A 24,023-nucleotide genomic window follows, 5' to 3' on the forward strand; every position below is an offset into this window, starting at 1 on the left:
GTGTTTGCTATAATCTGCTATACTATAATTTTCTTATTAAATTCAATCTTTTTACTCTGAACGATGTATTAATTTTCTGAAATAGGATAATTTATATTCTAAAACTGTTTTAAATCTATTCTTTTTCTGTTTAATCTCAGTGACAGTTTTATAAAAATGCAGACTAATTTTTCTTGATCAACAAAGCATCCGATGCGAGTGAAATATAGTCAGTTCACAGTTTATATTCATTTAAGTACTATTCATGGAACTAAAATGTTAATTCCTTCCGAATTCATTCTGCAAATTAGACTTTTTTTTTTTTCTTTCTTTCTGATGTCCTCGATGGTCTCGGCTTCGAGATCACACTCAACATCTATCGCCGTTCAGAGTCGCGAAGTAACCCTCTTGTAGCGTGAAACCGAGATGGAAACCCAATGAACATTTTGAATGGGATTGTAGATATGGCATTTTTGGGTTGGCTAAAAAGAGGTATGAAGCGAAAACCTTTCAATTTAGAAATTTATCAAATATTTCTTCAAAATCTTGTAGATAGAGTAAGGAAGATATTAGATTGTTTCTAAACTAAAAAATAAGCTTGAAAAAAAATCTTGTTTTGTGCTACAAACCTCTTTTTAATTTCAGCTCGATTTTTTTCCAGTCCACCACTATACTTTTCCCAACTCTTAACTCCGAAGCTATATTTTTTACTGTTACACCAGAGTCCAGGCGCTGTATCGAGCGTAATTTCTTCTTCATATTCACAACAACTTTCTTTCGTTTATCATTCATTTTGAAATCTTCACTGTGGTCCACTTTAAAAAACATGAAGCATACCCCAAGAACAATTTACGAATACTGTACGTACTGCGCAGTTATAATCGGGAACAGCGGCAACAAATGAGGTCCGTTACACACTGACGAAACAATGAACAACTAGAACACTACTCTTTTCCTGTCACAACTTGTATTTTGCGCACCACAGTAAAAGGACCGTAGCAGACGCTCGTTGCCAATGTTGCCAATGCAAGTCTGTTTTCCTCATTTAATTGCAATAAAAGAAAACTAGGTCAGATAGTACGGAAGCCAGATAGTCGCCAAACTGGATACTCGGGGGTGTACTGTATATCTGTATTTTAAAGCTCCTGGGGTTTGCTCCTTCTTCAAATGAAAAAAATAATAATAATCGAAATTGTCTGTCGGACCATGTATATATAAACATATAAAAAAAACGATCCAGTTAGCGGGATGAAGTGTAGTACCTTTTTACATCAAATTTGTGGATTTGTATCAAATTTTGAACGAAGCCCATAAAAACCTGTTCTATCCCTCCGTTCTTTCGCGCTACTTGGTAGTCAGACGAGAATCGAGAGAAATTATTCGTTCTTCTGGCTCTCGAATAAACATTCTAGAGAGTCAGGGTTATTTTTGAGAGCCATTTTTGGTCAATAATTTAAAATTTAGTTATTGGAATTTCTGCTTATTAAAAAAAAAAAAAAAAAACATTTGGCAGAATGTTTATTTACATCTTCATTGGAAATTAGAGCATAAAGCATGTTGAGATATAAATTCACACTGTCTATCAGTTGATGGTTTAAATGAACTTGAATCACATTTCAAGGAATACCGACTCTTCACACGAGAGCCTTACATCGAAAATTTGGGGGGAAAAAAAAGTATAAATTTGGCTTCTAAACAGTTACCAATATCATTGGATCCCTTAATAATGAAAATAATACCAACACTGTATTCAAATGGACATCATGTACATTCTCTTCAGAAATTGGAGCTTCCTGTTCGGAGTAAACATCGTTCCAAGGATAACTAAACAATGAAGGGTAAATGAATTCTTACTATTTGAAAATGATCCAGATTTTAGAACTATTTATCTCAAAAAATCAGAGAATACTGATTTTTTTTATTTTCATAGATATTTATAAGAAATCTAAAAGTTAAGCTTAGGATTGTTCGAACATATGAGGAATTGTAAAATAAAAATTATATAATACTAACCCTTTCCCACAAGATGGCTTTGAAAGTGACACACTTACAACCTGTTTTTCTCGAAAGTTATTAAATACACAATTTTCTTTCATTCAACACTATTCAGTATTACTAAATGAAGTTATTTAAAAGTGCAATTTATAATATATATAATATGTAATAACTTCTATTTATCTACATAATCCCTAATAATTTTCTAATCGCTGGAACTCCGGCTTCACTTTAACTTCTTGGTTGTGTGGGCTATTATTTTCCTACAGAACCAAATCGCCGTTTCGGCAAGTTTCTTTCTGAAATTATATAAGCTCAAAAGGCTATTTCACTCTCGCTTCTTCCTTCCTATTCGATACGTTTCACCACATCCGTCATAACTTTGGCAATATATATGTATATAGATAGATAGATAAAAATTGGACTATTTCCTTAAAATTATGAAAAATAATTTAATAAAAAAAATTACATGCTTGTTTTTCAAAGAATGTTTTACGTATAAAATATTTGTTTTGAAAGCTACAGATCTCATAATTTCTAACAAAAATAAACAACAAAAAAACACAAAGTCCTGTTGATTTTTTTTATGAGTTTAATTTCCATTTCAAATATAGACTAATACATATATTTTCGCCATATAAATCTGAACGCTATCGTTATTCTTTACTTAAGATACAGGGTGTCTTATAATAGAAAGACGATTTTCAAAAACGCATAACATGAAAACAGTTAAAGTTAAAATAAAATTCTTGCAGCAAATTCATGTGTGACAGGGCATAAATTTTCACTCCCACTGTTTTTGGTTTCAGTTCAAAAAATTATCGATAGATGGCGTTTTTCTGTAATGCATTTCTGAAAATCGTCAGTTTATTTGAGGACACCCTGTAAATAAGTAGGTTCTTTCTTCTATTTTTACTTTAATTCCGCTATTGTTTTAATAAAATTTTGTAAAAAAATTTTAATAGTTTTTTAGTGTTTTAATGCATCTTATTTTTAAGAAGTGTTTTTTTAATTCCAAATAAATATTTAATATAAATTCGTTTTCTCCTATTTCTTAATTATTTGGAATAAATTAATTTTTAGCGTTTATTTTATCGTAATGATTAAATATTTCGTGCATTCTAGTTTAACAGCCTTTTCATAGACAATATCTTCAAAACTAGTATTACTTTCTGTCTGATCAGGATAAATTAATGAAGACGTCTTTTGTAAAATAATTTCAGATGTAAAACCAATTTTAAAATATGGGATTCATTTCAATTTTAAAAGTTTAAAAAAGTGTCTTTTTCATAAAAGCAAATAAGATTTTCTTAAGCACCAGATGAATCTGAGCAGTTTGACCCGACGGCCATTTGAATTGCGTTATCATTCGAGGCGACATGTGAATCCTGTGAATAATCGTCTCCATGTTCCACAAAGACGTCAAAAAATGTCTTATTTGCAGAGTGTCTGGCATTCTTTTCACAGAGCAGAATTTATTACTCGCTTGTCCTCTCCGTTTTCTTTTTTGCGTATCTTTTGAGGAACAATCGTGTCTATCTTCGAAACTCTTCTGGCGAATGCAAATTTAATTATTTTTTTCTTTTCCAGAAGCCGTACAGGTGTCGGAAGCCGTTACTGGGGTAGGAAAAAAAAATGCAGAATGTGGGATAAATTTATTCAACACTGCAATCTGGAATGACTGGATTTTCCCTAGTTATTCGTCACTTACATTTTGAATGAATAAAACACAAGTATAAAAATCTGAACTTTCATTGGCTCTCTAAGCAGTTCAGTCCACGAATTTTTTATTTGAAAATCGTCTCTTCATTTCGCCAGAAGCGTAGAGACTGAGGAATGAGGGGTTATAGATGAGCCAAGTTGAGGGACGCTATAGAGAACCAAACATTACCTTAGTGCATAATACAATAAACAACTTACTGTAAGTTATGGACAACAACTGATAAACAACTTACCGTAAGCTATGGACAACAACTGATAAACAACTTACTGTAAGCTATGGACAACAATTGAGGACCCAAAAATATCTTGTTATAAATATTGTACCATAGCATATTTCAAGCAAGTCACTAAACTAGGCCGTCTAAAGTACCATTGTTTATCGGGAGGTGGGGTGCGATATTTAAACGCGATATGTGTATACCCCCTCCTTACCAACTGAACTTAATCCGTAACTATCTTTGTTTTCTTTTAGTTCACAATTAAAGAAATATATTTATTTTATATACCAGAATTGGTACTGAAGAGTTTTAATAGTTGATTAGTGTATCCAACTATTGATAGTTGATTTTTATTCCTTATAGTTTTCACGTTACTTTTTATAAAGAAAAGTATCATCGCTGTGTTTACTTTACAGCAATTCCAAATGACAGGTTAGCTTCTTCTGAACACTATTTACTATAAATTGTGAATTTTTTAAAATTTACAAATTTTTATGAGAATCTGTATGGGGAGGAGAGAAATTATTTTATACTTTTTAGTCAATTTTGAAAAAGTGGTATAAAAATTTATTTAAATTTTCTGCCTTTAATACTTGTGTGTGTGCATCAAAGCTACAGCTGATTTTAAACTAACTTGCTCATGAAGTAACGAAATGGCATGGGACCATATGTCGGTGATGAATAGTTTTAATCGATTGCAAAATTTGCACTGAACAGACGGAGCAGAATGCGACTTAATAAGAAGAAAAAAATACTTTCTAATAATCATGCTTCAATTTTCAGAAACATAATTTACGGTATTCTGGTGTATTATTAAATTGCTTAAAACTTGCTCTCTACCGAACGAAATATTAGTCTTATAGAAAGATTTAAAAATTAATACATTGATTAGTTTTGCTGCTGTTAGTTGTTCGATCGATTTTTCGAAGATCGAAGTATAAAGCTGTTTCTTTTTATGAATTTCAAAAAAAAAAAAAAAAAAATCAAATAATCGGGAAGTTTAAATTTTTAAATGCAAGAGAAAAGATTTGTTCATTATTACAAATTTGAATACATTATGTTACTAATCAAAGTATTGCATAAAACAAAAAATCTATTTAAAATGTAATATAAAATCGGCAATTTTGTAATAAATATTGATTATTCATTGCTCTTAAGATTTGATATCACACTTTTATGTTTTCTCATATTTATAGTTTCATTGAACTTGTTTTAATTTTTAAATACTACTCTTGCTGCTGGATATGATTTATTTTTAACCATATGTATGGCGCAGTTTAGCCAAGATTGGCTCTTGTGCCATTAAACCTCATAAACCATAAACCACACTTTTATGTATATGTCTTTCAGGTTGTGATATAAATGTGTATAATTATATTACGAATTTAAATAATAAAAACAATTATGTAAAAAATAAATTATTTTTATTCTATTAATTTAAAGTTATAAATTATTTCAAAAAACTTCTCAACTATATTTACAATATAATTTTATTATATTCGATTTCTTAAAAATCGCTTACTGTTTTAAATGGAATTGATTTTTAATTATATTAAAGATTCTTATTTTTATAACCATTGGACATAACCTTTTTATTTCTTGCACTGACACCGTACCGAAATAAAACATTGAGTCTTATTAAATTTTAAGTACGCCATATTTCGGCTGTTGTGTAAGGTGAGATTTGTTAATTTTGACATTTTCCCGAAGTATCATGCTTGGAAAAAAATTTCGGTTTCTAAAAAGGCTTAAACTTAACAACTTCTTAAACTGAATACTTATTCTGTTATTATTAGAAGGAAGCGGAGCTCTCACGCAATGACATCATCAACGCATCCGATCTCTTTGATTGTTGGCATTTCTACATTCAAACAACCGTGTTTACTACATTGTAACTGTATGAATATACAATATTGTTATTCCAAGAAGCAATATTGTATATTCATACAATATTGGTGGAAAAAATTTACATTGAGCTAACCGAATTTCTTGTAGGAAAGCGCATTATGTTCATGCGTTGTGATTTTTAAAATCAATCCTTTAATTTTAAAAAATGGGTTTCGTTCTTACGTCAGTTTGAAAACACATATTAACAACAACACATTTTTTTTTTCAAGTTGTATTGTTTGAACTACTTTGCTTTTTTATGCGAGGCTGAAGATTTTTTCCAAGCAAGTAATCACGTTGTAGTGTTTCCTGCCGTTGATAGAGTTCCGTCATATTCTAACCTTGAAATTATGTAAAAGCAAAAGACCATGAAAAGAACGCTAATTACCAAAGCTAATAAAAAAAGTAGTGCAGAAGAAAGATGTTGAATCGCATCACTTGACTCTGCCTGATCAGTTAGATGTAATGCTGTCTTTTTTTACTTATGAAAAAAGTATTGTAATCTTCAAAAAATTTGAACTCAAACTTTTGACGAATTCCATGTTTTAGACTTCCTTGAGTTCCACGAAGCACATTTTTAAAAAAATGTCTATGACCAAGGACTCAAACGCTTTGAGTTGATTGGATGAAATTTGGTATACGATATTTATACCAAATTTGTATATTTCTATCAAATTTTGAAAAAAAAAAATCTATTCTGAAGACGTCCGTCTCTGTGCAGTTGTTCGAATATAACACGATAACTACGAAACGAAGAGAGCTAAATGGATGAAATTCAGTACTGTTTTAACATCTATATCATAGACACCTATCAAATTTTGAGAAAATTCCAACAATAGGTCGATCGTCTGTCGGTCTGCTATTTCAGAAGCATGCAAACGCGATAACTCGAAAATGTAATGGCTTAAATATATCAAATTTGTTATGTGATTTTGTAACTACAATTGTAGTTCTCTGTCCAATTTTGGTTTCAATCAGATGAGAAAAACTCGTCTAAAACACAAATACTAATTTCGGATACTATTTACCGCATGCGAGGGAGTAATCGCCAAAAACCTCGCCAAGAATCAAGCGATAGACTCGGTAAAAATGCTAAAACCACGCCAAAGATTGATATTTCTTTACTCTTGAAGCCCAGATCATGCAAGGCATTCTGTCTTATCCAAAGTCCAACATTTTTTGCGGTGGCTGATAGATAATACCTATATTAGAATATGCGAGAAAGTTTTGAGAAGACTATTCTCGCTGATTGATATCCAGATAAATCATGGGTCAGTCAAATGTATCAAGTCGGTTTCCTCTGGCTTTAATATCGTGCCCAATAATTCATTGTCATGGATGGCACTTCATAATTAAACCAAACTATATTTTATTTCGCTGGCAACTGTTTCATTCTTGGTGAAATGGCCCACGACGGATCTCGAAGCTCACGAAACAACGAAAGATTTTCAAGAAATCGCACCTTCCTTTGGCATGCAGGCGAGAGGTAGCGTTTCCTGTTTCAAAATAGAAAGTGTCTCGAACCGGAACGGATACATTGTTTTTATTTCTCTCTGACCAAAAGAAAGAAAGTAAACGGCTGGTATATTGTAATGTGACTGAATAGTATCAAATAATTCGACTTAAATTTAGAGAAAGAATTGTTACTTTCACAGATAAATAATGAAACATACAAACCAAGCTTTGAATAGTACCTTGAAAACTATGGCATAAAAACCTGTGGAAAATAAATATTTTTTTTTTCACTTAGAGCTTAGTACAACTTTTTTCTAGTGGCCAACGTTTTTTCGTAAAGAACCATTTTTAGAATTATATTGTACTTCTATAATACTTGCGAAGCTTCAAGTCAGCAACATGAAATCATAAAATATATATTTTTGAAAATTGAGCCTAATTATGGTAAAAGGAATATCATTTTTGCTTTGCTTCAAAGGTACTGTAATCAATTTTTCAGTATTGTAATAAGGATAATTATAATTACAAAATGTTAATCAAAATTTAAGAAGAGGATTTTATACCTCCTTACTACAAAATTATTCTTCGCCTTACAATATATTGGAATTTCGGGTATTTTATTATTTTTAACTTATCTAAATAACAACTTAAAATGTAAACTTCATTAAAAAAAAATTAGAGCTAGTTATATAGTAGAATTCCAACACTTGCTCTAATGTGGCGGAAGAACAACTAGATAGCAAACATGCCAGATAGGCTAGAATTCTCATTTTGTACTCCATTAAAACTCGCATTTTTTAATTAAAAAAACCGCTCTTTCTCGTATCATGTTCTAACTCGTCATGTTCAAACATGTATGTACAAATTTTCGCTGGACATTGTACCATACATTTAATAATTTATTTCATAACAGGATTAAAAATATTGCACATGAATGTCCGTATCTTTTTTTTGCGTTGTGCGCAATGTAGTAAGATTGAAGTAGATGTCTTATATAAAGTAAATTAATCCTAATTTTAGGAGGAATAATTATTTTATGTAGAACCGATGGCGGAGAGTCTGTTGTGGGTGTCTCGTGTGATTATATTTCGAATTTCTGGGAAAAATTGTCAAAATTTGATGAAAATGTTATTTTTAAATAAGTTCCGCTGATTTCTCAGTTCATCTTTAGTAAAATTCATGTCAAAAATATGTTGAAATTGTAATTGAATAAAAGCATCCTAAACAATTTGACTTTGCTTTTTAAGACCAAAAAGCAGATTTTTAATGTACAAACTTTGAATTCCGCACTTTCTTGATTTTTTTTTTTACAAATCTGTTTCATCAGTACCACCAAGATTTTAAAAAATCCCATCAATCGAATTCATTTCGCAATTGGCATCATAAAGATATATTTCAAGATCCCTTTTCAACTCTACTTAATTTCGATTTTTGCGAAAGACAAAGCTATTTAAAGAATAAATCTTTTAATTCAGCATGGAATTGCAGTGGTTTGAGGATCAGAAGAATGTGAACTTGATGCTCGATTCCGCCAAACATCCGCCATGGAGCTGCCAGTAACGTGTCACGGAAGATTGCGGGCACACATATTGCCATCTGATAACGGTTCGAATTAACGAATATTCCGTGCCAAATAGTTTTTATATAATTGCAAAGTAGTTTAACTAAAATGCTCTCTTTCTTAGCTTTTCGTTGCAATATTATAAGTCTAAATTTGATTTTTAAAAAACACATTTTATATATTTAATGTCTTTTGTATTGTGGAAATCGCCAGATGTATTACAGTAAAGATCATTGCCGTGTACTTGAACTTGAATTCTTTTGATAACACAGCCAAAGTGATACAAAGACTTCAAAAATTAAATTATTGGATCTAGATTTGCTAAGTACTGAAATCGGACTATTTATACTAAGAAGTATATAAAATGTACAGTTATTCTCATTAATTTTGAGTAACCAATTATTTGATTTTGATAGCATTTAATTAAACATTAAAATTTCAAGTGTAAATTGCATATTTAAAATAAAAGATCCGTTGCTTTAGAAAAAGTCAAACGATTAATGCGATTTTATAATGGAATGTTTTGGAAAGAAGACACTTGTTGTCGTGTTTACTTTCTAGACAAACCTCATTGTCAGAATTTGCTGTATTATTTTGTTTATTAGACACAAATGACAAAACTTTAGTCGAGAGAAAAATTACAACTCTTTGCTGCTGACTTATCCTAATACGATTTCTCGTTCTGAGTAACTTTCGAGGAATCTTCGAGGAACCAATGTCTTTTTTTCCCAGATCTTATTTAACATTTTAAATGATATTTCAACTCTTCGGCATTCTGATGTACTCCTTTTCATTTTTGAGGGTTAAGAAATTTATCTTAGACTGGAGATTTTAAATCGGGAAGAAAAAAAAAAGGTTTTGTTGCTTTAATCAATTTAGTAGTAAAGATCTAATGTGGCTGTCTCTTGTTTTCCTCCTACTGAGAAATGAACATTGACTACTAGATGGGAAAAAAAAAAAAAAAAACGAAGTGAAATGGGGCTTTTTTTTTTTTCTTCACCTTTTTTCTAAATTATTCGAAAATCAATCGTGCAGTTTTAAAAATGGCATTTAAAATATATAGAGCATAAAAAAATCTGTATCAATTGATTGCTAGAATTTTATATTTTGCTACAGAAGAACGCCTTATTAAGTATCTTATTAAATTTTCGATTGGTTTTTTTCTCTAATTTTCAAAAAAAAAAAAAAAAAAATCTTAAGACCACACATACAGTCAGATTTGTAACCCTTAAAAAATGCCATAATGCCACTCAAAAATATTTGCTTTTACACACATATATAAATATTTATGCATGTTTAGTGCTAGTGTGGTGTGGAAGTTTGAAGAGGGAGACTAGTTTCCACTCCATTTAGCTAATCATGATTCAAAATTATTAAATTCGCATTAAAATAACTACCATGTATCTTCTTAACGGGTTTTTATCTACCCTAAAGCAATAACAAGCATATTTACCTAATTGATTACTGTTTTTCAACTGTATTGGAAGAAATTTGTTCAAAATGAATACCTTCGACACCTAAACAAGACTGCATTCTTTTAACAGTTCGTACGCATATGCGATCAAGTTCATCACTTCTGACTTAAAGACAGGCTTTGTGAATTCGTTTAGAACAGATTTACAGTACGTGTACTGCAGAGCCAGTTCATCCCATAATTGAGGCATAATGTCTATCAGAATTAATTTATTGGTTGCCATTGAGTATACTGTTATACAGTGGCGAATTTAGGAACTTGGAGTTGTGCTATGAAGCTCCTCTTTTAGTTAAGAATGTCAATTAAATTTCTAATTTCAACTCATTTTTAACATTTAATGATGTATTTTAGGTTAATGTTTTTAAAAAAATATTAACTTCATGAATATGTTTTTTTTATTTATTTATTTATCTGTTATGACATCAGAATACCCGACATCCGTCTCTGCGCAGAATATTATTGAAGCAAATGTTTGGTTTTATGAATATTTTAATTATTAAGCTAACTTATTGAAATGTATACGAACCTGACTAATTATGCTGGATAAAATATTTATATTATCCTAACATCTTGTCATTCATAAGACTTGTATTTTTTGCAAACTTATTTATATGGAAACTAGGAAAATAAGTTTTTTAATCGACCTGCTTGCGGTTACGATTTGTGCGTCAGCCGTATACCAGCGATAAATCGCCAAAATTCTTTCCCTAGATTCACACCACAAATAGTTAATTCGTAACTATTGTTCATCAATACTTCTAGTACACAAGTACCAGTTTTCTTTACTCTATTGCGAAGCATACAACTCTCGTGTGTGGGATTCTAAAAATAAAAATCTGAGCACTCGTGGTATTCACGACCTTGCCTAAGATTCACATTTTTAAGTGGTGGAAAGGGTTAATTCCTTAGAGAATATACGAGAAAAATTTTGTGTTGATTTTTAACCAAAATTTTTAACTTTAGAATATTCGTCAAAGTAACCACCAAGTGTTTCCCTTTTCAAGTTGTATTCCGAAATGGAAGTTGGATGACCCCCCTAAAAAAGTCATGAATATTTTTGTCAATTGAACTTTAATGTTCTCCTTCATTAAAGAACATGTCATCTTGGAACAACATTTTGATCTTTTTTATATCAAATTGCACATTAAGGAATCGTTACAAGGATTTGCTTTAAATCCAAATGAGATCGATAGAAGGGAACACTCTTTGAAAGAAAGTGCTCACGTAATGGGAATGGAAGGTGAATTCAAAATGCAAGTAAATTATTACTCTAAATGGGGGAATTATTCTTGGTTTATATGGAAGTTGACTGTCATTGCGCTGTTGCTCTAGTTTAAGCTTAATAACAATATATTTCGAAAATCATTAGAAAATCTGATTTGCATATTTTATATAGGTTAGTTTTTGGATACCTTCTATAAAATAAGATCTGCAAAAAAATATTTTAAAAAATCCGAGCTTTTAAAAGTTGAAAAAATGTGCTTATCGTGTCGATGCAGATTTCAAACGAAAATTTTTATTAGCTTTGGTGCCTTTCGAAGAAACAAATGACGCGCAAGTGAAATTGAGGTTGACCTCTTTTATTAAAAATATTTGTTAACTAATGTTGATAAAATAATTGAAAATTGATTATGCTTGGTTAAGCGAGAATCATGTCGAATGCGGAAATAAGAAAGTCACCAAGAGAAAAACAAAGCATTTATATTTAGTATTGCATATTTCTTTTTCCATAATCGATGCAAACCAGTTAGTCATGCTCTTTAAAATCTATCCACACCATTGATAACCTACAATTTAGCACGTCTAGCGATAAGAGAACAGGAACGATCACCTAATTGGGTCATCTTGATGTTACTGTTTAGAGCGTTATTTTCCTCAAGATCTGAACAAAAACCGGAAAAGCGTTTCAGTTGTGGTTAACATGAGATATGACTGTGAGCTGATTTTATGAAAGTGAATCCATATTTTATGAAAATAATATTCTTCGCCCAAGTTTTAAATGAACCGTTTTGTATAAAAGTATATTTTCCTGAAGAAGGTATGCAAGAATGCACCATGGGTTTGTGCATTTCGTCGATTCCGCCAATTTTGAGTTTTTTTTTCCCATTTAAGTAGTTACCTGCATTTTGTGATGAATGCCTTGCATTTTAAAGCTGCGTCATTAAACTTTGAAGAATGTTATTGCTTGTATTCAGTTTCTAAAAAACGAAAATGACTGCAACTATCCATCCGAGATGACTTTCCTGTTTGTTCCAAGACAAAGTTCAATGTCTTGCATTTCTGGAACAACGCTAATTGCAGAAGATAAAAGCCTGCAAATATCAAGTTATCTATTATTTTAAATAAAATTTCTCATAATTAGGAATCAATTTGAATAGGTCTATTTTCAATAAATATCAAAAATGAAGGCTTTCCATCCAAGTACTCTCGCATTCCATACCTACTTCTAGCAATCAAAAATATAGCAGTTTTTCTTTAGAAAAAAAAATCCGATTCAATTACTGAAAGATCGTTATTAAGTTACTGAAATTTCATCGTTTTTGAAAAATCAGTACCCCATTGTTTTATAGTTCTCCTATAGGTTATGTTGTTGCCAAGTCGTGCAACTTGGGTCACTTCTTCAATTATAGATTATTTTTAAGAAGGTGGGATAGATTTAGTGACGATAAGTTTTTAATTTTCCGAATAATGGTTCGCTGAAACTCTAATGACGTGAAAAGACAACTTTCTTAAGCAATAAACTCGGCTGTTTTTCATCTCTAAGAATGGAGTGGAAGAACATTAAGAAAGAAGTGAAATTTTCCTCTTCTGCCAAGCATTTATTCATGAATACACTATCGAACACTTTGAAAATTCGTATGACATGTCCAGAAATGTTCAATCTATTTATTCAGATAGTGATAAATATTTCATTTCTGACACTTTTGAAATATTTAAACTAATGAAAGCCCCCAAAACTAATGCCTCGTCACATTTCCTATTCTACCGGCGTGCAAAAAAGGCTAGTACTATCTCAGCTTCGAGACCGAAGTGTTTCCGGTTTAGGGGATTCCATCGAGGAAACGCTGTGTAACTTGGTATGGTACCCATTGGTGTGGCGTGGAAGTTCTGGGAAGGGATGTCACCTCAGATGCCGCCCTTGTCATTATGGTTCAGAATTACGAGGTCTATCTCCGAATAACTTTAGTGTTGCTTCGGCTTTAAATATAAGTAAACTATGCCAAGTGTGCATGGACAAATATGTCCGTTCTCTATAAAACGCTGGCTTGGTGCGGTTAAAAAAAAGCGGGTAAAAGAATTATGGGTACTCAAGTGCAGAGCATATACGTAAAAAGTTTTTATTTTGTTGTTTCTGCAATCTTCATTATATTTATTTAAAAGAACGAAAACGAAGCATTTTTGCCTCTGAATTTTATTGATAAATTCAACTTGTTGCCTATTTTTTTATTATTATTATTCTGTAAGTTTTCTACATATAAAGGAATTTTCTTTAATTATATTTAACAATAAAAAAATATTTTAATATTAAAATTCACCAATTTAGAAAAATGAGTGAAGATATTATAATAAGGTTACTCAAACTGTAATACATGCACCACTAATGATATTTAACATTAATTTTGTCGGTATAATTTTTACAAAAAAAGAAGATATAAATGAATTTAATAGATTTAAAGTTAAATCAATTTAAATCTTAAATGGAGCTCCTTCTTATATTTTGTTTTAATTTTATTATTCAGATATTTATTTTTCGTTTTTGTCTCTTAAATTGGTACTCATTTCAGTGCCATACTGACCATTTGCTCTAGGGGAGTTATTTTCCTGAAAATTTGGATAAGGCTCTCAGTTTTCTATTTTGTATTAAATGATATTTCAGTTCAAGGGGGAGAGGGAATCAACTTTTAGACATTTCCTGTGCCAGAAACCTCGTGAACGATTTCAAAAACGATAACTTTTTCAAATTTTGGTTTAAAGGAAATGAATATGAACATATTTCCGAGAAAGCGATTAATTTTTTTTTTTTTTAAATTCGTAACACATCTTAGCAAAACTAGATTCAGCCACGCTATTAATTAAAAAATAAGTATAGGATTCAGATACAGCTTCAACTTGACTTACGCTTTGAATAAATGCTGATAAATTAATGGCAATGAATCAGTTCCATTTGTCCTCTTAATAGTAAATCATATTTTCTGTTATGCATTACTGCTGAATATACAGTATATTATAATTGTTTCATTTACAAATACACTTGAGTAATGTTTCGGTGCTTTGATTATAAATGCTATCGAGGATGCGTGAAAATATTCTATATTTGCATATACTAGATTTTTTTACAATTTTAATTCTTGAGAACCTCTGCAATATGAGGAGAGATAGCAGCTGAAATTTAATTGCACATGGGCCTGCAAACAAGTTCAATACGCAATTTACAACTCCAAGTAGTGTACAGTATGCTCCCCTCTTTTAATAACTGGTCAATTTAGTTTCATATTTTAATTTAATCAACATGTTAATGATTTATGGTAATTTTTTTTTATTTTAGTATGCGAAAATATATAATATAAATAAAAACCAAGAAATGAATAAAATAATGAAAATTCCTTGAAAAAATTAATAAGGACTATTAGTTTAAAAATATTCTTAGTGTAAATGAAACCATTTAATTATATTTAGAGATGAGATAAACTTCAAACAAGTATAACATTATGAATTATTTTCCAGTACTTGTCAAATGAAATAATCAGTCAAATAATTATGAATGATTTTAATAATTCGTAGATTCTATATCCATTTTATTTGGCAATTTATTTAATAGCGTTTTTAATTGGCGTGCCTGTGACCCCCCTACCCTTTCAGCCAATCTAATTTTCCTCGTGGAAAATCCACACAAATTGTCTCTACGTATAACATTCTCATTCAGTATTTTTTTTATACCGATAATTCCATAAAAATTCAATCCTAACATTTTTCCTTCAATCATCTACTCTGTTGTGACTGAAATGATTTATATTCTTTTTAAGAAGCTATTTTGACTTGAAGTATAAAGTTTAGAATTCAACTTTTTTCTTATCCGCTTTCTTCCATTTTCTTATTCACTTATCCTCTTTTTTTCTTATCGTCAGAATTGTATATTATATTAAATGCCCCCACCCTTATTTTTTTAAAGAAAAAACATTATTATTATGTAACGACAACTAAACAGCTAATGTGAGGTATCGATTGGTACGCCGTGTGTAGCATGGCGACCTTGGGATTTAGTGCCTTCGCCTTGACATTGAACGCTTTTCCGAATAGTTCATTCAACTCAACTTCCCACGGCGAGCTTTATTCCTTTATATGTATAGGAAGTGTAGGCTTTCGTGGGTTTTTTCAACCGATGCCCTGCTCTATATTTTTGTCTTGCGCTGTATCGGTCTTTTCGATAAATACAAAAACTTTTTCAGTTTTTAGAAATTAAAATTTTAAAAAGTGGTAAGGAAGTTACTTGGTCTTCCTGAAAATCTAACAGCTGTTTTTCCTATTTTGCGTTTCGATTTTGGAGAATATTTTTCTAGGAAAATAGGTTAAATGGTAACATTAGACAGAGACAGAAATATATGAATGTATGTAAGTAAGGCATTGTTGTTTTCTAATCGATTGTGGGAGTTTTTTAGCATAAAATTTCCTGCAGAGAAGTTTCAAAATTTCATATGGAAACCATTATGCCTTTCAAAGGGGCCACTAGGGGGACGGGGGGGGGGGGGGAGTTGCACCGTTGTTGGAAACGGCTTGCCTCCCCCTCCCCCCATTTAACGAGAAACTAAGAAATCAGTAGATGATAAAAAATCTTTGTCTTTTCAAAAGATGTTGAGAGCTTCGTTTCAAAGAATCTGGCAATTTAAGTTCCATCTTCTAGTTATTATCTAGTTGACACGGCCGACGACCCTTTTTGAAATATCTAGATGTCACGGGCGTTCTATGAATTAAAAATTGGTGAAATCGGTACTTTAGATATTTTATTTAATGGCTGTGACTGGGAAATTCTGTCAAAAGTTTTCCTCACAGAAATTGTACAATGAAGTAGAGTTTCTGAGATTTCTTTTGAAAATAGACGGTAGTTGAGAACATAGGCGTGCCTACATATCATTAACTTTCATACGAAATAAAAATTACCAAAAGCAGTTAATGGTTTTTCCTGGGGAACTAGTTCTGTAATTTTGCCAATTATTTTAATTATATAGATCGTGGGTGAACAGTTGGTCGCCGGAAGCAGCTAATAGATTCTTTATTTTCTATCATTAATAATCGATTGATCGTGCTATTCGTATAACCCCAACATCTAACAAATATTACAAATAATTATTTATTGCAATTAGCATCGTTATTAAATTCCTAACTAACTTTATTGAAATATGAAATTAGTGTTTTATTTCGAAGTTAAATTAGAGAATTGTTGTTTGTTCCCCGACGAAGATGTTTTGTCCCTCTATCGGAAAATTTCTACATCCGCCTCTAATTTCTGTGAGTAGTAAATCAACCAAAAAGAAATACAACTAAAAATTACGCACTTTTGTTTACATTTGAACACAGTGTCAATATTTTTTTTAATTATTATTTCGTACGGAGGTTGTAGTAGTTTATTAAAAATTATCGCAATAATCTAAATTAAATGATGAGTTAAGATCGCTTCTGTTTCACACTGTACAAAAACTGAAGGATGCAGAATTCCTTATACATTATTGAAACATTGTACATTAAAAAAATGTACAAGGGCACGAGTAGTGTAAATAGAGCGCATATCGGCCAAAACCTATTCATTCTTTTCCTCCCCCTTGTCGTTTTGTTTTTAAAAAGTGAAAGAAAAAGAAAACGTAACATGGCCAAAGTTCTACTTCTATGGAAAACTTGAAAATAGGGTTGTTTCATGACTGCTTAAAATGACCCAACAGACATATATTTCCAAACAGGAATTCCAATTCTAACCACAAACCACTGGTAATTGGTTAATAAACCTTTACTTCGTATTTATTTCCTGGAAACATTCTTTCCAAATTCTTTATAGCTAAGCCGTCTTCAAACAGCTTTTACTGTCCTTTTTACTAAGTGTTTATTGAGACTTCGCGTCAAGTAATGGAAAACACGCAAAGTACATTTTTGTCCACTCCAGGAGTTCTTTTTTATTTTAAACTTTTTGATTTTCTCAAGTTCTTTGAAAAATCGAAGTGAAAATGTAGCTGGAGCATGCTTAATCTTAAGTGCCCCTGCATGCAGTAAAAGAAATCTGCTATAAATTTTTTCAGGCCTGTTATTGGGGGAGGGGGGAGGATGATGATGCAAAATCCCTGGTGCCTGAAACTGGGGAGGAGGTGATGGCCCAAAATAAAGAAAAAATATATTCTTATTTTAAAGGATAAGTGTTGAGTGTGCCGCTCTTTCTGTTCTACGGTGAGTTGTTACATTTTCTTTGCTTAATTTGTATAATTTTTTTACATTTAAAAAAATCTTTCCTCTCAAAGCCTCCGCTAAAATTAAAAAAAAAAAAAAAAAAATGCTATTTATTTTTTTATTTTTTTTTATTTTCAATTTACTGCCTTAAGCACGAAATATGCTTCTCAGACATGTGTGAATGAATTTCGGTAAATTAAAATTTTAAATCCCCTTAGATTTAAAAAAGAAAACTAAAGAAGTAAATGGCATCCCTTTAATTCTTGGGACTCTTGTATTTTGAACCGCTAAAACACCAGCGGCTCAAAAATTAGTGGGCTCCTGACTGAACATCTCTCCAACTCTGTATCTCTCCATTTTTTTCGAACAAATGGCAACCAAAGCTCTCAACTTACCGGCCAATCACTGCGCGCTGCCTTCAACGTCATACTGACGTCACTAGGCAAGTGGTGATGTTTGGGCCGTCCCTTACTAGAACTTGTCACTGGCTCTCAGATCTGCTGCCTTACTGGATATATTTTGTGCAAATGCCTCTTCTTACCGGCCGGGCTATTTTCTTGTACCATTACGTGTCCAGCTGATTTGATTTTGAAACGATGTTTTCTTCGGATGATACGATGATGGATCGCGAGGATACGATGGATGATTGCCAGGTAAACTTCATTCCCTTGAACTTCGCGATATAGAAATGATTTGCAAACAGAATTCTCTCTGTTGAATTGCTGATTGTATCGCTTTTTGAGAAATAATTTCGTTTTATAGCAGAATATTGTAAAAGAAATGGTTTTTAAATCACCTATACTTTAATGAATAATTAACCATATTTGTACTAAAGTCTCTCCTTCACCAGCAGCTATGAATTCGAAACTAAAGGGATTTTTCTTTTTTACATCTAAAGAACGTTATAAAATCCCCTCAGTCCCAAATTTAGTCATAAGTCAATGTCTGTAAATTTTATATTCGTACTAATTTGATATTATACTAATATGAAATTTTATCAAGATTCCCTTAATCGAATCATTCTTCCATTTTTAATCCAAAACTGTTGATTAAAGAAATTCCATTATGGATATTTCAAATTTTTCTATAGCTGTCTCTCTATTTGTACAATTGCTTTGAACACATTACGATTTCTGTAGTTGCATTAAAAAGAAAAATTTAAATTCATATATCACCTTAGATTTATTTTCTGTCTGGATTCCAAATAACACAAAAGCAAGCCTTCCGATCTTTTCAACCCCGTTCTGTCAAAAATGACTTTTAAAACTGGTCGTCATAATTTAAAATATTTTTTCACTATACCATTGTTAGAGAAATAGCCGCATCGGATAAATACTCCGATGTGTATACTCAGCACAGATAATGCAAAGATTCTGAGTAATGTCAATTCTAAATATTGAATGCCATAAGGTTTGTAATGAGCCACATATTGTATCGAAAGGGAACAACTGAGGAATTTTTGCTAGCAATGAGTGTCAATAGACAGAGCTGTAACTTTTAACATCAGAACTCGATGACAGCAGTTAATTTAATGATGATAAAATAGGATTGATTTATATTCCAATGATAAAATGTGTTGTTTCAAAGTCTCGCTTATCATTTTTTCGGTCAAAAATTAGGATCCTGATTCGGCGTAGGGAAGATAAGAAATTCTCGCATTCAAGAATCCTGAAACAAACACTGTTGTCTTGAAAGGATCTAGTACCAAAATATTTTAAAACACTGTCATAAAATCTATTTGGATACTTAATACATGTGCATGAATGGAATTGGTTTTGGCTGAAATTAATATTTTAATCATTTTAAACCAATTTTTATGTCAAAACCTTTGCTTATCTTGTTTTTAAAAAAAAAATCTTATGAGCCGATGCACTGAATTGAAAGATATTGTCGGAATGATATAATTAAAATGTAAGATTCGGCATTTTCATCTTTATTTATTCACAAATAGAAATTTCTAAAAGTAGTGATTATTTTTTCTGCTTTACACTTACTCTGCTTAGTTCTTACATCTGATAGTTTTGAGAGACGGCGAGCAATAAGTGTGGATATAAATAATTTGTTTTTGTTAATTAATCAAATGCAGGTTTCAAATACAAATGAACGAATTCATTCAGCGGCTTTTAGATTGACTCTGGATAATGAATAAATGGAACTTAAAAATTATCTAAAAACACTTGCTTGAAGTTCTCATAAGATGTGCGTTTTTGGTTTAAACTTTCTGATGTGAAGTTTTCTGTTTAGGATTCTTGGAGAGAAATGTTTGGTTAAAATAAATGTTTCGGCATATCATTTTTTTTTATTATTATTATTCTGCTGTAAGGAAATCTTTCATTTACTTAAATGTACGCATTCTCTGTAGTTGGAAAATAAGAGGATTCCAAATTAAGTCTCATCAATTTTTTTCTAACCATGTTCTTTCAAAATAGAAATTTTTTTAAAAATATTGATTGGATTTTCGATAGCAAAATGTTTTCGCTCGCAAAAGTACAAAGTAATTGAAATGTTTTAAACCATAAAGTGTACAGTTTTTGTCAAGAACTCTAAATTTTATAAATCCAAATGACTTTAACATCTAGAGTTCGTCAGTAAAAACTTTGTTTTTTTTAAATAGTTTTTGACAAAAAAAAAAAAGTTTCATTTCAATGATCTGAGAAAGAATTTCTTTTCCGAAGTATTTTTTATTAATTTTTAACATACAGAATCTTCTTCTTCTAAACGCCGTCATTATGGTTGCTTCTTCATTACAACCTAATTTAATACTATTTGTTTTCCTAAGAAGCTACTTCCTCTGTTCTAAATTTTTCATGATTTTTGAATCCGAAATATTTTTTCTTCTGCAGTGGCATAATTTCTGAATCCTTTTTTCGTTCCATTAAGTTTGCTGTTAATAGTAAACAGATGTGCGCGAGTTATCTGACAGTTGCGCGAATCAATGCATGTAAATTAAATAATCAAAAAATTACTCATAAGAACATTTTGTAAAACTAAATTTTAATTCTACTTTATAAAACTGAAAAAGATATAATTTTAGCAAAATTTGAATAAGCAGAGAGGTATTTCATCATGCTTATCACTGATGGAAACGGTATTAGTATTTAAAAAAAAAAATGTAGGAACGCGATGATATTTTAACAGTTGACAGAAGATATTAATTAATTGTAACATAAACGCATATAATGTGGAGGAAATTTAAGAAGATTGAATTATATGGATGTTTTGTACTTATATTTATTGATACCTGCAGGGAGTGAGTGACAATGAAGTTTATTTTTCTATCTACTAGTATGACTTAAATGCTTTTCGAATTTTTTTCATAATTTTTAATTATTCTGTATATGTAAGGTTAGTGCAACATTTTGTGTGATTTTGGTATGATTTATAACTGTATTTATAAATGATTTTAGTACACAATTTTTACTAACTAAATGGCCAAACTTGACCCTTTCGTTATCAAATTTTAATATGTTATCAGTTATTATTTTCCAACTATGCTCAAAATGCCTGGTTAGAGTTTCCTGGCATTTTAAATTCAGAATGCTACTTAGAGCTCATTTTTCATCCATGCAGAGCATTAATTTTTGAACTAGAATGAATTGTTTGCAATACGTGAAAACCTTCTGTGTTTTTTAATCTATCTTGCACTTGACCTCCGTGAGAGAATGTCATAATATTTAATCTTCTTTTTTAACCCAAAGAATGCAAAAAATCCATCTTCAATCATTAATGTTTTCCGATTAAGCATTCAGGTGTCTTCATTCTTACCCCCAGAAAAGATATTAAAATAGTCAATTGACCCGATGCAGCAACGCGCTATGTACCTCCGGTTGAAGAGGCACGAACTTCTTGAACGCGTTGGAATTCTGTGCCCGCAGGCACAGGAAAGTTCAGTGCACAGACTTGGGCTACTACTTAGGATGTTTAACGGTGCTCGGAACAATTTTCCTCATATAACATTGCAAAAACTACAGCAGTTTAATTTTTTCAATAAAACTGAAACCAAACTGCTGCTTAATTTTTATACGAAATTCCTTGCATGATATTTATCATATGAAGCCCTCATTGATATAATATTCTTTCTTCAGCAAATTCAAAGTACATTTTCAGCAGAAGTAAAACCAATATTAATGAAGAATAATTCAAATAAAGCTAAAGAAAAAAATTGAGATTTTTAAATATTTTTTTTTTCACGTATACAGTTTGAAGGGGAAATAACATTTTTCTCTACGCCACTTTTGAAAAATGTGACTTAACTGAAATAAGTTATCTTAAAGAATATTTATCAGTTAAGAATTTAAAAATATTTTCTTTTCAATGTTAAAAAAACGAGGGAGTGACAGCTTTAAGACTATGTTTTATAGTAATCTATTCTCCGTATTATAATATTATCAAGTTTAGTTAAAGCATCATTTATTGGCTGTCTGGATTTAAAATATTTTAATTAAAAATACGAGATTCTTAAACTACTTTTTTTTCAGATAAGTAGATGCGAGTAAGATCACCTTGAGTTAAAATTTATTCCATTCAGAATTACTTAATTCATATTTGCTTATCTTTTGTCTGTTTTCAGTTCATGCATTTAGAGATCGAAATTTTATCTAGTCGAAAATAAGTTGATGGTTTCGAACAAACTTGGTCTTATTTCTATGAAAGCATCTTGAATCGACAAATATCTAGAAAGAATATTCTAAGTATACTGAAACTGCTTAATTTAAAGTTGTTTTAGTCAACTAATTGAAAAATGACGATATTAATTCAACTATTGCCCTTTTTTTTTTATCTGCTGAAATGTTGCCCTTTGAAATCTATTTTCTTCCATTGATTCAATCTATAGAAAATAATTGGAATACCTAGAAAGTTAATCAAAAAAATTATGCAAAACAGATTATATGAATGCGTTTTGACTGCCTTGCAATAACACATTTATCCGGTCAGAAATCTTTGTCAATTAAAAAATAGGGGGTAGGCGGGGGGTTAGTTTCAAATGCTATTTGAAGTCTGCGCAACTTCATCCTACTGGAAGCTGCCTCTGAGTCAAGTTGAATGACATTCCATTCTTTACTCACTGTTGCCGTAAGCAATCTCAAACGAAGCGTAGCGCTTTGACCTCTCAAGAAAAGCTTTTTATGTTCCTTCTGGTTCGATACGTCTAATGTTATGAAACTTTTAAGCTTTGAAAAGTTGTTCTTCCTATGTATTAATATTAGTTTTAGTAGAATCATCATAACAAAAATTAAGGAAAATACTCGTAATTAAGAAATGAAATATTTCAAGAAATCATGTGAAAGCATCATGTTGAATAACTTCCAGGTATGGCAATGATGAGCAAATCAAATCCTTTCGTCAGTTAAAATGGAATTTTCAAAACTTTTCATTTTGTTTTGTCTAGGAAAACAATTTTCTTTACCTTTTATTTCGATATTCAATTTCGTAGAATCTACAAGCATCTCATTGCTAAACACTTTTAAACAAACTTTGAAATTTTATTAATGGTTATAACTTAATATTGCGTATTTAATGGAAAGGCTTCTTCTTTTGTTTAATGTATTTTTTGGATCAAGGTTATTTTTTAGTGTGTTAACATTTTCAATATGTAATTTTTTTTTCAGCATCTCGCAGAGGACATGAGTTTGGACACGGAAGCTGACTGGGCCCAAATTTTAGATAATCAACCAATTGTTTTAAATGACCGAATGATGACTGATGCCGTCCAGTCTCCTCATATCCAATCAGAGCACAGTTATTCTCTCACTCTAAATGACGAAATGCCACAGTCACCTTTTGGACATAATATTAAACTGGAAGATTACAGCAAAGGTAGGATTCTCCCGAATATATTTTAAATGTAAAAGTACTGAACTGTTTTTGAATAGTTATGGTGTAAATTGTGCAATCCCATTCTGAAATTATCCATTGAGAACGAATTTGAGCCCTCCCCCGACTACTGAAAATGTAAAATAAAATATATTAATGAAAAAAAAAAGTGCAAATACCTCTTAGTACGTCTATTCTTCGGAATATTAATACCACTTCGAATTTTTTCAAAAAATGCCCACTTGAAAAAATAATCAGAAGTGTAGATAGATTTCTTGACAGTCAAGAAAATTCCCATCAGCATCGAAAGTTGAGAGTTGAACGGAATGATCGGAAATTTCGAGGGATTAATTATAGATAATGAATTAGTAGAAGTAATTACCAGATAGTATGAGAGCAAATTCTGCTTCTTCTACTCAGTTTCTAATTCTGATGCACTACTGAACATTACATTTTCGGATTGCTGCTTCGCCATCTTGAAAGTAGTCTG

The 24,023-nt window shown here is 31.0% G+C and overlaps 1 protein-coding gene across 4 annotated transcripts in view; it reads left to right on the forward strand.

The window, feature by feature from the left end:
- The window catches only part of LOC129960106 (cyclic AMP-responsive element-binding protein 3-like protein 2), a 144,728-nt gene that overhangs the window by 76,086 nt on the left and 44,619 nt on the right, over nt 1-24,023 (forward strand). For 3 of the 4 annotated variants that reach the window (XR_008783532.1, XM_056073231.1, XM_056073229.1), the window contains exon 3: nt 23,329-23,536. Coding sequence is in view for 3 of the 4 variants with exons in the window: in XM_056073231.1 (XP_055929206.1) it covers nt 23,329-23,536 (208 nt within the window). In the remaining variant the exon portion in view is untranslated. Of the gene's footprint in view, nt 1-18,215; nt 18,373-23,328; nt 23,537-24,023 lie in introns of those variants that run through there. The other variant, XM_056073232.1, reaches the window with a different exon arrangement.

This window comes from Argiope bruennichi, chromosome X2, assembly GCF_947563725.1.
Source record: "Argiope bruennichi chromosome X2, qqArgBrue1.1, whole genome shotgun sequence".
Taxonomy (NCBI): Eukaryota; Metazoa; Arthropoda; class Arachnida; order Araneae; family Araneidae; genus Argiope; species Argiope bruennichi.